General features: G+C 37.1%; 2 protein-coding genes across 2 annotated transcripts in view; both read left to right on the forward strand.

The window, feature by feature from the left end:
- Positions 1 to 6191, forward strand: part of LOC142334743 (condensin complex subunit 1-like) — a 50686-nt gene extending 44495 nt beyond the window's left edge. The window contains exons 19-22 of the mRNA XM_075383007.1: positions 481 to 755; positions 1159 to 1803; positions 2057 to 2700; positions 5879 to 6191. Of these exons, the coding sequence (XP_075239122.1) occupies positions 481 to 755; positions 1159 to 1803; positions 2057 to 2700; positions 5879 to 6009 (1695 nt within the window). The 3' untranslated portion in view covers positions 6010 to 6191. The remainder of the gene's footprint in view (positions 1 to 480; positions 756 to 1158; positions 1804 to 2056; positions 2701 to 5878) is intronic.
- LOC142334744 (uncharacterized) overlaps positions 1 to 13969 on the forward strand; it is a 447170-nt gene that overhangs the window by 19567 nt on the left and 413634 nt on the right. The gene's annotated exons all lie outside the window — the stretch shown is intronic.

Raw genomic sequence — 13969 nt, forward strand, 5'->3', positions numbered from 1 at the left:
ACCACCGATTATTGGCGCATGAAATATCATTAGTCTACTATACAGGGGTAATGCATTTATAATTGCTGATTACCGAAGCAAAAGGTTTTTGAAAAATTGAAAATAAAATAGTAGCAAATGTAATGCTTTGATTGGAAATAATTTGATAGGAAAACAACTGAATAAATATAGCAATTTAGAATAGACATATTCGTTTCTCGTGAGAGAAGTAATTTTCGTAACCTTTGTGTGTGTTACCTTTGTGTTATGGGGCCTAAGCAAACGCAACTACTGTGCAAACGGAGCAGTAATGGGTCGAAACAGCATCCCTCACTTGAAAGCCTATTGTGCTAGCCCATTCTCAGGTTCTTAATTGTTCCTCAAAGCTTCATCTAACTAGACAAATATACGTTGAACAAGTAGAGCTCCTTGTCACGCGAATCCAAAATTTGCATTACTTGTTCTCTCGCGCAACGTTCTAACACTTGGTGTGATTTACAGTTGGATGGTGGAAATACGAATCTGTTGAACAATTTGGTAGATGAAAGTGCGGACTACCTGAAGCAAATGGTGGATGACGAGGTGGTCACAGGTGTCAACGGGCTCCTTACCTGCTTCGTGCCTTTCACCAAAAGCTGTCTGCTCCCTGTAACTAACAGACAATCCAAAACCAGCTCAGTAGCTGTCAACAACAACAATGCTGGAAAGAAAACTATGCCGAGTGTGGAATGCAGGGCCACGGCTACATCCACATTTGCAAAATTTATGATCGTCAGGTTTGCATTTTCGGCTATGTATTTTGAGATTATAACTTTCATATTCTAGAAACGAAAAGCTGTTTCCTTCCCCTCCTCATTATCCCCTACGTCTTAGCGCCATAACAGTGCATAACTATCAATAATTGATAACCATGCTGGAACGAAGTTTGAAGCAATTATAAAGTTATGCGTTTTTGCTTGACTGTTTTCTTCTAACCAAGAGGTTGTGGGGTCGAACCCTCCCTAATCAGAAGTTTTTGCACCATAAGTTTCTCTAACCTATGCTCCCTTCTAGATTCTAGATTATTTGCCTCGCCAGACATTCGAGAGCGATTCGTCGGACGTCAGTCGGTTTGTGATTGTTTGCTTGAACTGCAATAGCATAAAAAAATGTTTAGCAATGACTGAGGTTTCGTTTCAGTGAGCCGTTCTGCCGTGACAATCTGAGATACTTGTTCACTATAATGGAGAAAGACCCCGACCCCACCATCAGGTCATCAGCCATGATGTTCACCTGGGATCTCATCATGCGATTCCCGAACGTCATCGAACCATGGACTGCTAACATCTACGCACGTCTTCAAGACAAAAGTGACCAAGTCCGTCTGACGTGTGCGAACACGGTGTGTCAGCTGATTCTGAAAGAGATGATCAAGGTCAAAGGTCAAATCAGTGAACTTGCCAAGTGTATTTTGGACCCGAACGAACAGATAGCCTCTCAGGCCAAGTACCTGTTCGGTGAACTGGCTAAGAAGAACAATTTGCTGTACAATGTTCTGCCTGATTTAATCAGTCGACTATCAAGTAACAGTGCGGATGACGAGGAACAAATACAGAAAGTTGATGATGCTGTAAGCGAACAAGTAAACAATGATGAGGGCGATGAGGCAGACGATAAGGGCGCTGAAGACGTTAACAATTCGATGAGTGAGGACGATTCGGATGCGGATGAGGTAGATCAGAACAAGTTCAATGCAGTCATTGGTCATATAATCAAATTGCTTCCGAAAGAGAAGCTCAATGAAGCATTTGTGGAGAAAATGTGCAACAGATTCAAAATAGTGAGGTTAGTAGTTCCATCATTACTTCAACTTATTGATGGTCTGGTATCGGTATAAAGCATTATAATGCTTGCTTTTTCAGCTTGCTTTTTCTGAATTATTCGAAGCGCAATTTAAGTTTTCAATAATGCAAATGTTGCAATTTCTGAACATTCCGGGAACAAATGTTTAAAAGGTTAGCAATAAAAGTACTCATCGGGGATTCTGTTACTATGCGTAAAAGTTGAAATGTGCCACTAAACATCAATGTATTTTTAGTGACTCGAGTGCTCAGTGCCATCACATTGGCTATGTACTCTCTCTGCTCCATTACTCTGAGAGAGCGTTCCAGAAACTTCAAGACAATCTCCCCTCATATGCCTCTTGCCTACGTCACGACGAACACCTTCTGGGATACTTCACAGGCATTGTGGACGCTTACAGGAAAACATGCAAACCTGAAGGCAAGGCAGCAGTTGTCGAGTTCGAGGCTGAGTTGCAGAAAGCATTCAAAGGATCTGAAAATGACGAGAATCAAGACCCGGATAATGAAGAAAACGCTGACCTTACAAATGAGAGTGCTGCAGATAGGTCAACGAGGTCCAGTCGCCATAACAACTCAGTGGCTTTGCGACAAAGTTCCAGGAAAGCAGTTCCTGCCAGCAGTAAAGCGAAAGCTGCCAAAAGTGAGACAATGAAACATGGTCACAAGGTTCAAAGCAAACCTAAGTCCAGACTCGTAAGACGGAATCTGGACGAATCAACTGATTCGGAAGGTGAACAAAGCGACAGTAATAAAGATAATCAGGAATCGGAAGAATCTTCTCAGGAGCAACAGTCAACAGAAGAAGAGAAGGAGAGTCCTGCCAAAGTTGAACGATTGAAAAAAATCAACTCAAAAACAGAAACTGACGCGTCTTCGAGTAAGTAATTCCAATCATAGCCACGTGATTAAATAAGTGTACAACACTCAAGATAATTCGATGAAGTATTAACCGCATTGATTTTCAAAAGTTTCACGTGCAAAGTTTTTTTCAGCATTTCAACGCCTTGCTGGCTATTTTGATAATAAGTAATTTTTGCACAATTGTATTATCTTAAAACTAAACCTAAGATTAAATGAAGAATAACTAGAAGTAGAGACATTTTGGAACGGATCAGATGATCTAGTAGTGCTCTGTATGCGGCAGAAAATAATTTTTGTTCCGACCCTCTTGAGGCGGGAGGAACTATATACTCAACTGGGTTTTTTTTTGTTCCGTGAATTTTCGCCGCTCGATATATTCATCGTAGAGAGTTGAGACTGGTATCATTAGAAAGCTCATCCAGCGTAGAATATGGAATTAAAAAGATTTTTTTAATTTTCGATTTCTACAGAGAGTTATCGAGGTTTAAAGTTCTGAGAAAAGAAGAGTGAATTCACGTTGTTTTTATTCACATTTTCCGGAATTTTTGCCTAAATTTTCGTCAATTTTGCTAAAATTTGTTATAATTTTTAAGAATAGTGTCGTTGATTTTATTTTTGAAGACGAACAAGCATTGTTGATTGTTTTGATTTAATTTTTTTGGTCAAAAAATCTGGATAAACATTTCAAAATTTAGACTTTTTCATCAAAAACAGCACGAAATAAGCTAATTTAGTCCACTTTGATTAAATTTGCCGACAGTACATCCCCAAACAACACTCAAAAAATCTTTGTAGACTCAGATGGGGGCTATTTCTACTTCAGAGTCCGCTGAGAGTGCACTGTAGTTAAAACCTTGCCGTTTTTTGCCAACTTTACTCGTTGATTATCAAAAATGCACTAACAAAATCAACTAACAAATTATCTATATCTACAACATTCGAAAAATCAGTTATTCCTAAGGGACAATAAGTATTATTAGGGCTTGTTTTTGGCCATTCTAGGACTGTTACAATCCAAAAAAATCGGGTTTTAATCAGTCGGTCTTTTTTTAAAAAAAAAAAATTTAATAATTTTTTTTATTAATAAAAAACAGAACATATCAAATCAAAGCTCAGGAGTGATAGGTCCAACCGATTTGCTTGTTAAGCAGCTCCAAGCTAATGCATTAAGTTTTTTAATTGAAAATTTATGGTCGTTTCTTTTTTTAAAAATAATTGACCTTTCAATAAATAATGGCTTAATTAACTTTTTCTCTACTTTTTCTCTTAATTTGTACAACTTCCAGCTTAATGTCAGCAAAAAAACGACCGCTTCTTCTTTCTACTTATTTAACATTTATTCTCAGTTGCAGTTTTAAGCCTGAAATTATTGTTTTCTGGCTTTGATACCACAAGATTTCAGATTTTTTTGTTTTGATATTTGCCAGTTTTTCACGTTTTCTAATTTTGTCACATTATCACATTTTTGACGGTTCTCATGTCACCTCATTAGCATTCAGAATAAGGCACAATTGAACATATTAAAATTCTGAAAGATATACATCATCGTTTTAACGGCCTCGACGCCTCTTTCTTGAAGAAATCAATTGAATTTCGTAATTTTGTCTCTAACTGTCATTTATACTTTGTCATTTCGGTCGTATGAAATTTCCTGTATAGTGATAGCTTTCATTGGCTTTTCATAGAAGAGTAGAAGAACCGATATTCTGATATTAGTAGATAGCTGATGGCTTTCATGACGATCAAAACAATCGTTTTCCAAAATTTAAAAAAAAAATTTTTCAACTTCGCAATTTTGTTCTTTTTATGTTTCTTTTTGTTACCTAATCTCGTTAGTTAACTACAGTTCAAATATATAACATTATGGGTGTCAAAGGAATAAGAGGGATTGATTTCCCAAAATCTTTTAAAGAATTTGTTATGACCTTACTGGCTTCGACACCGGTTTTTCACAAAAAAAAAAGTAAACTAATGTGATTTTTGTCATATTTGACGTTGTTTTTGTAGATGCAAGAAATATTCTGGATAATTACAGGTCTCGAGGGCTTTTTTTTGAATAAACGACCCTATTTAAATAGCTCTTTTTGTTATTAATGCCTTTGATGACATTAAATGTAATTTTGTTTCGAAAAAAAAATTACATACTTTAGCACTTCGCTTTTTTGTCTGCTTGTTACCTAGTCTTACTAATGAATAGCCACGTACTAAATTATAGCTGTTTGAAGAAGGCGCAATCAAATGTATTTTGAGTGCCAAAAATTGGCTTGACGGTTTTGACAGCGTTTTCTGGCAAGTTTCAATTGAAATTTTGTTAGTTCTTTGTTGTTCTTTTTAGCCGCTTTAAAAAATGAATAAGGACAGGTCCTAATGCCCTTCTATAGAAGTAGTGGAAATCGTAAATTTGTGGTAATATTAATTGATTCCTAATGGTATTTATTACTTTGAAGTTAACTGTTTCAAAAAAATAAGTTAATTTTTTTACTTTACTGTTTTTGTTCTTTCTTGTATAATTGTTACCAAACCTTTTTATGGACTGGTCGCATATGTTTTCTGGGGATTTATAAGTTATTTTTGTTTAGTTTTGGGTTTATCTGACGGTATGTTGATTTTGTTATTAAATTTAGTTTTTAAGAGGGACATAAATTTTTTGATGTAATTAATGTTTGTTGTTGTTGTTGTTTGATTTTGCTTTTCGTCTTGACTCGCTTTCTTAATATTGACATATTACAGCAATCTAATGCATCAACTTTTACTCCACTGAGTTATTTGCTTTGGAGGCTATCTTATCGTTGATACAGAATTTTTTGAAAAAGACTTGGGCTTTTTTGGGAATCGCAAAAAATAATTTTTGGGTTCTTCTATCTGTTCCTCATTTGGTAGACAATTATGCCAAATTTGTGGATGGGCGGGGTCGGAACCTTATGTGCCATCGCACATTACCGAGCCGCCTTGTTATTTTATAAAAATAAAGGTTTGTTTCATTTATAAAGGTTTGTTAGCTGGAACGACAAAAATTGTAAGTTGTACAATTATGAAAGTTTCAGCTACAACATTTCATGGCAGACTACGTGAATGAATTGAGTCGATAAGTAAAGAGTTGCTAATGCGAAAAAAGTAATACTAGTAAAGAATAATACTGCCTCTAGAAGCCAATTTTTCATGCTATGTTGTTAGAAATATTGTTGTGTTACAAGGATTGAGAAGATCTGCACAACACGCTTCCGCCAACACTTCAACGACGAGGCGCAGCAACCGCAATGTCGTACTGTCACCCTACTCGGAGAGTGAGAGACAGCCCAAAGGAAAGCGGAGCAAACAGAAGTGATTATTGACTTTTCTGAAATGCGTTTGCGATGTTTTTGTGTCCTATTGATTTTTGATTCTTGATATTTGGTGTGCATTGTAGTCATACTAATTTCGTATTTTGAAATGTGTTTAAATGTGTCTAAATCGCGTGTGTAAAATTATTCTTTGTGGTTTGAAAACAAATTGATTTTTGTCCGCTTCTTTTTCATGTTCTCTAGCAAGCATTGTTTCGCCAAATTAGGGCAAAATCTTGGCTAGAGTAAAAAAATTTTTGGTCGCGATGCGTTTAAATAAGCGTAGCTATGTTGCGATTGTCTTAATTGTTTTCCATCTCTGAAGAGGAATACAGCCTCGCATTGTTGATGCTCTTTCAGTGAAGATTGTCGAGCCCTTTTCAAGATCTCCTAAGGAACCTGTAATGGCCGGCGACTGAAGCAATGACTTAGTGACGCCTCGTACAACTGCCGTAGATATTTCATATTAACTTCAAAAAGTGCTGTTGCAAAAATCTCGGTGTTTCGAGTAATTACGATTTTAATAATTGGGTGTTTTCGATTTGAATGATAATTTTTGCTCACTTGAAATGCAAAACCGCTGACCCGGTTTTCACGTTCAATTCGAATTAGTCAAAATTTGGACCATAATTGTACCCCTTATTACTAATAACTAACTGCACTTATGAGTGCGATTTGGATGCAATCGTCTGTTTGGACTGTGAAAGCTTTCTATTAAGGAACAATTTGTCAAATGAAAATTTACCAGAAATTACTACGAAGTGTAATTGCTCTAAAACGCCTCTTGTTGTATTAACTATAGTCCTGCTGATCTTTCTCAATGCAATTTTACCCACTAGCGAGTTTTCGTCCTCCATTTTTTCCCTCCAAGTCGGGATGAGCTAGTGAAACCTAGAGGGCATTAAGTATGCTCACCAGGCGTTTGAGAGTTATTCGCCCTAGGTTAGTTGGCTTTGTTACATTTTTAAAGGACGTTTTAAAAAAAGGTAATTAGAGTAAACTGAAATATCCAGTCTTTTCATCTTGTTTGCTTTCATTTTATCGGAAGTCTCAAATGCTCTCAATCTTCCTTTGACAGCAACTCCAGAGTGCTTGGTTGATAATAATTCAACCTCTTCGGAAGCTGCGATACATTTGAACGAGGCGCGTTACCTACAGCTGCAGATCTAATGACATCTCTTTTTATAGCTGCGAAGCTGTAAGCTGAGCGTAGCTATAATGCGGTGCTCTTGGTTTTTTACAATTCAAAGAATTTGAATTGTATTGGGGCGCTGTCTTTTTTTTTTAAGATCTGTTCACAAAGTTTCATGATTTTTGAAGTCAAATTGGAGTAGTAATTTTGGTCACGCCGAAACAGGAAATGGAGCGAAAAAGCGAGTGGTTTTGCGGCGTAAAATATTTTCGCTCTAAATTTTAAGTAGAGTGAGAAAACGGTGTTTGAACAAAAATTCGCTTTCTCGCTAGTGGTTTTTTGTTCACATGCGGCAATTTCACTCTGATTTTTACTGTTTTTTCGATTTTGTGGATCGGATTTTTTTCTAAATGGTTTTGCCAATCTACTCACAGCTCATTCTAGGCCTAGTTTTTTGTTTGAATTATATTTTCATTTCTCGCTAGTGGTTTTTTTGTTCACATGCGGCATTTTGACATTGATTTTCTGTTTTTTTCTTATTTTTTTTATCTGATTTTCCAAAAAATTGTTTTCTCAATCCACTCATAGTCCATTATAGGTCTAGTTTTTCTGTTTAGTCAATGAAAATTCTTTGAATTGTACGTCAAGACTTGTCTTGCTATGTTTTTTGTTTCGTCGTCTGACGCTCTTTTTTCGTTTTACATTTGTTCACACAGCAAAGCTGAAAAAGTCAAATTTTATGAATGACTTTTTCCTCTCACTAACGGCATTTGCCTGCGTGACGTCATTTCTCACTCGCTTTAGCGAAAGTTTTTAGGTTATTTGCGTGATTAGATTTTGATCATACGTGACTTACCTCACTCAATAAAATGACTTTTGCACTTTAAAACTTAAGTTTAATTTGATTTTGTTTAAGGTCAAAGGAACTCATATTTGCAGTAAAGGTCCCTAATAAGAGGCTTCTGTGGAATGAATTTTAACAAGCTTTATTAATTTATCGCTGAATGTTTTTTGGCCTAGTTTTTTTGAGTGGCGTTAATTTTTTTTTTCAATTTAGATCTGTATCTGTTTCTATCGCTATTATATGGCACGCAGGTCTATTCTTTCGCAGCTATTCCGGCAATCTGCCGGCTATGTTTAAAAGATTTTGAAGTACCACAAAAAGTTGGTGCCACTAAAGTTGCGAGCTGGTCTCTGCCAGCGAAGTGCACTAATTTAGATAGGCATAATTTTGAGCCGCTGTGATTGATCAAAAATTGAACAATGAATTATGTGAAGACAATGATCGGAAGACATTTCTCACGTCCCAGTGGTAGTGAACTTGCAAAAGACTGAAGCTTCAATTTGATTTTGCGCTTGCTTGCTGGAAGCCGGTTTTTACCATTGAGCAGAAAATTCACGCTCACTCAAATCAGTTCAGCTGTGAGTTTTCTGCTCCTTGTTGCAAAGCAGTTTCTATCAAGCAAGCGCAAGATAAACAAAAAACAAAATGAGGTCATATTCCTCTCGACAGAAAACTTTTTGTCTTAGAGGACAGCTCGGTAGTGTACCAAAGAACTTGCATCCTACGGAGCCGCAGCCTACAACAATAACCCTCATTGAGCTCGAAACAACGTCTCAGTCAAAATGATCCTACTGAGGACCTTAGCTGCAAGGCCTATCAATTTGATGATTCAAGTTTTATGAAGCTTCAGTCTTTTGCAATTTCACTGCCACTGGGACGTCAAAAATATCCTCCGATCATTGTCTTCACAGAATTCATTGTTCAATTTCAGAACAATCAAAGCTGGTCAAAATTATGCCTGCCCAAATTAGTGAACTTCGCTGGCAGAGGCCAGTTAGCAACCTTAGTTGCACCAACTTGTGAGGTGCTTCATCAAAGTCTTTAAAACAGAAATGTCATTAGACATACTGTTTTTTTTGCTGCTGCTGTTTTAACCATTGCTTTTGGAAGCATGCACGGACACTTGTTTGCGAGAAAAAATTTTTAGTCTTCAGTGCAGTCAAAAATTAAGTAAATTTTTGTTAATTTGAGATGAGTGAGTACTTGCATTTTTATGTACTGATTTTTGTTATTTTAGTTTTGATAATTAAATTTTGATCACTTTTCAGAGCTGGCTACTATTTCAATTTTGTGGTTGAAGGAAAAATTGAATTACCTGCTAGTTTTTCGTTACTGTTTTTATGTTTTTGACCCCAAATTGTGTTTTTTTTTGTGTATAAATGTACTGCTAGAATAATTTTTTAAATGCTGGTAGTTGTCGGTTTTGATTGATCATTCTTTCTCTTTTAAAATTGAACACTTTTGAATTATTGTTGGGTGATATCTGTTAAACCACATGATAAAACCGAATTATAAATTGTGAAGTGGATTCACTGCTGTTCTCAATCAAAAAGCGGTAACAAGGAATTGAAAAACCATTTACCAGAACTCCTCAAGAACAGGATTGGCGCTAATTAACTATCTTTTTTGACCTCTGTTGACAACTTTTGAAGTCAAAATCTTTTGAAGACAACTTTTGAAGACAAAGAATGTTTTTTTCTTCACAAAGACTTAAAATAATCACCGATAAAAAACTTGAAACATCAGTTCAAAAATTTTTTTGAAGCGTGTGTTCAAAACTGTTTTATTGTCGGGAGAAATACAATTGTTGAGCCAATAAATTGTTTTTGTATAGTTGTGTTGGAATTGTTACAGTAAAACTTTATCTTAGGTTACCCATGAGTTAAAAATTCATATAATTTCATCTGGGAAACTTTATTGAACTCTTGATTTTTTTCGTTGTTGTTGGCATTTCTGATAATTTTCGGTTGATTGTTTGCTTATTTGTCGGTTTTCAAAACTTTTATTATTTGACAACGAAAACCGATGCAAAATACTTGCTAACTCATATTGACAAATATATTGATTTTGTTTGAGGGCGATCAATTCACAACATTAATACATACAAGCAAAAAAACAGATTAATTTTTTTTTAAAATGAAATAACCCATTTTGAAACAGTTTTATGGCTTCCACTAGATGGTTTTTTCTGTTAGCGTCAAAGCTGTTATAGGAACTTGCAGGCGCGTTTTCTTGGTTAAACAGTTTCCTCGTTTGGTGATTAAATTTAGTGTCAATTTTCCGATTTTAATTCTTAATGTCAGAAAAAACCCTAGATCTGTTCGTTTCAGACTGAGGAGTTTTATTGCAGAATTGTCATTGCTTCTTAACGTTAAATTTATATTTGAAAACGCCCGCAAGTTCTCGCCGGTTTGTTTTTAATGAATTTAAGGACATATTTGCACCAGGAACTATCTAAGTTTTGTTTTAGCTGACTCTAGATGAAAAAGTAGGTAACATTTTCCTATATGTGTCAAAACCTGACTTGTTAATGGCTAGCTGCCTTCAAAAATTTCTTTCAATTATCCAAATAAAAAATTTTTGTTTTCGGTTTCTCCGCAGTCGATGTCTGAATGGCTTATTCAGCCTACTTTTTTAAATATCTGTTTGACCAGTACATTTTGCAACGCCTAAAAATTGTCGATCTTGATCTCTAAATTTAATCAATTTTGTTAATATCATAATCATAAGCTAAAATATTTTTTGCTTCTTATTATTTTAAATTGAACTAATTGTCAGCGTTTCTCGCGTCTGTAAAAAATTTAAAACCTATTTCGTCACTAGTTTTTATCACGAGAGGTATCTTTTGTAAAGGTAGATGTCGGTTTTTATTGACCTTGCCTGTTTACTTTTTTGATAAATTAATGATTCTTTGTAAGATCATGTAACAAAGCAGCATTGTTAGTTGCCGAAAACATACGGTGTGGCTTGTGAGGCAACTAAGTTTGACAAAGTGTCAAAAAACTGCTGAAAAACTACTGCTATGTTATGGACATCGATAATCTTCATACATTGGCGCTAAACATTTACCGCAAAAATGTTATACTCAATGTAAACGAAAATGTATTGATTCAAAACACAAGAGTTTGGAAGCAAAAAAGGCACGCGGAAAAATTGTAATAAATTGTAAATCTTGAGGACTCAGGTTTTTTGAGAAACATCACCAAATAACAGACAACAAAGAAGGCGAGTCGACGCCCCCAGCCGAGCCCTCCGCCGCCCCCCCCCCCCCAATAGGCATCAACATTGTCAGCATGGCGCTTCAAAGGAACAAATTCTACCCGAACAAATTGGAGTTAGGAGCAGTGTAACCTCCTATGTGGACAAGTTGGTCAACACAGATGTTAATGAGCGTGGAAAGGATGCTAAATTGAACAAATACATGAAATGCTGGAAAAGGTTGGAATTGTATTATAAAAGTGTTTCGTACAACTGTTCTGTGGAAGTGTCAGTTCAGATAAGCTTTGGGAACGTTATGTATATATTTCATCAAATCGTTTTATTTATTGATTTTCGAGGCAAACTACCCCCCTGAAGAGGCTTAATCACCATTTACCAACATGGTTTTTGTAACTATAACCCCTTTAAGTGGCTTAATCACCAATTACCAACAGGGTTTTTGTAACTACAACTGAGGGTTTTTCTTTCTTTTTTGAAAAAAAACTAAAACCCCCGGTCTTTAAACCCAAAATTTCAATTGAAGAATGCCTTTCACGAACCAGCACAACACAGCAGTGCCCGCCATGAGTTGACACGACCCAGCAGTCCCATCCAAGAGCCAGCATCACCCAGCAGTGCCCACCACGAAGTGGCACTTGACGCTCAAGTTCACCCATTGTGCCCCCCAAAGTGCCCCCAAGGTCAACGAGAGTGCCCCCAAGGTCAAAAAAGTGCCAACGAAGGTCCCCAGAGTGCCCCAAGGCCATCAAAGTTCCCGCAAGGTTACCTGAAATCCCCCCCCAAGGTCATTCAAGTTAAATTCACTTGACCCTCAAGATCACACAAAGACACCCGGAGTGCCCTCCAAGGTCGCCAAAGTGCCCCCAATGTCATTCAAAGTGTCGCACAAGGTCACTCATGTTGACCTCACTAGACCCTCAAGGTCACCCAAACTGCCTCTCAGGGTGACATAAAGTGCCCCCCAAAGTCACCCAGAGCGCCCCAAGGTCACCAAAATGGCCCCAAGGTCACCCAAAATGCCCCCATGGTCAGTCAAGTTGACTTCACTTGACCCTCAAGATCAACCAAAGTGCCTGCAAGGTCACTCAAACTGCCTCAAAGTCACCAAGGTGCCCCCGAGTTCACCAAATTTTGCTTAGATCACCAAAATGCCCCTTAAGTTCACTCAAGTTAATCTCACTCGTTGATCGAAGTCAACCGAAGTGTCTCCAAAGTCACCGAAAGTGCCCCCACAAAATTACCCTGTTGTCCAGAACGTCATCACCATTACCAACCCCCAAAGGTCACCAATTTGTCCCCAATAGTATCTTCCAAAAATTCTTGTTGACCCAAGCTACACATTAAATAGACTAAAATATATAGAGAGTGGCAAAGTGAAAACAACACTAACAAGGAAAACAAAGTTGCGAAATAGCAAGCAATGCACAGATAGCACTGTCAAGCTATGCCGACAACGTTTTAAATACGCGCAACTGCCTGTGGGCGAAATAAGGCAGCAAACAACAGACAATCTGCATTCAGAAATAAATTCTCAGACGTATCAGGAATTTATCCAAAATGTCGAACAAACAGAAAAAAAATTGTGGTTAAAATGGCTCAGTCTGAACGCAGTCAAGTCTTAGAGCCTCTTGAAGATAAAGAAAAGCTCATTACAAAGAAAATTGAAATTATGAAAATCGTAGAGCATTACGAAATATCGATGAGACATGAAAATTCCAGAGCAAGTAGCAGATCATAACTTAGAAGTCAAATGTCAGCTGTTTCAGACACGGCGAGGAGAAATATACACAAAACCACTGAAAACAAGCAAATTAACAATCAAACTAACGGTTTATTTGTTTCTTCGAAAAAGGATGCTGCTGAAACATCAGTAGTAGTAAAAACTCAAACAAAGCAAACTAGAATAGCCACAACGATTAGCAATTAAATTTGCGAAATAAGAGCATACTAAAATTAGGCGCATGCACGAGACGAGAAGCAGCTTTAGATCCGAAAAAAGGCCTATCATTGCAGAACGTTAGTTCACAGGAAGACTAATCTGATAACAAAGATGTAAATCATCTAGACCGATCTGTTGACCATAACTGGACAACCGAAAATCCCATTTCCGTTGTTCCTAATAACAAAAAAAAACAGCGATGTGCAGCCCAACTACACACCAGTTCCTGACTGGTTCTATTTGCCTTGGAGGAAAAAATGCCAAACTAGCAAAGAGAATTGTCTAAAAAGTCAGTAACAACGAGAACCGGACAGCATATACCGTAAAAAAACATCAGAACTGTTTTCTCTGCCGAATAACAACAGGAGAACCATAGAAGTAGTAACAAGTTAAGAAAATGAAAACATTGCATGCCAACCACCAGAAATATCATCAGCATTGCATGCAGACAGCAAGGCAAATCCTCAACAAACCGGATCAGCCAATTTTCTACATCAATCTCATTATCGAATCAAATTGACTTGAACCAGCATGGTAGTTTTTCGCAACCAACTGCACCCACAGCGGCATTCAGCTTTTTCTCATTACGAACTCCGAAGCAAAGCTTCAAGTCAACGATGTCGTTTGGGTACTGGAAAAGTGGACTCGAGTAATTTGGCCCTCAGGACGCTTGACAAGGACGTTCAGTGGCCCCAACCAAACTGCCAGATCTTGTGAAGTAAAAAGGGCACTAGGTCTTGTAACCCGTCAACCTCTGAGGTTAGCACATTTCCGAAAATGGATCCAGTCCGATTAGGTGAGGTAGGGCCCCAGAAAGATATCAGTTCAATA

The sequence above is a fragment of the Convolutriloba macropyga genome, chromosome 2 (genome assembly GCF_964194025.1).
Source record: "Convolutriloba macropyga chromosome 2, txConMacr16.3, whole genome shotgun sequence".
In the NCBI taxonomy this organism is placed as follows: Eukaryota; Metazoa; Xenacoelomorpha; order Acoela; family Convolutidae; genus Convolutriloba; species Convolutriloba macropyga.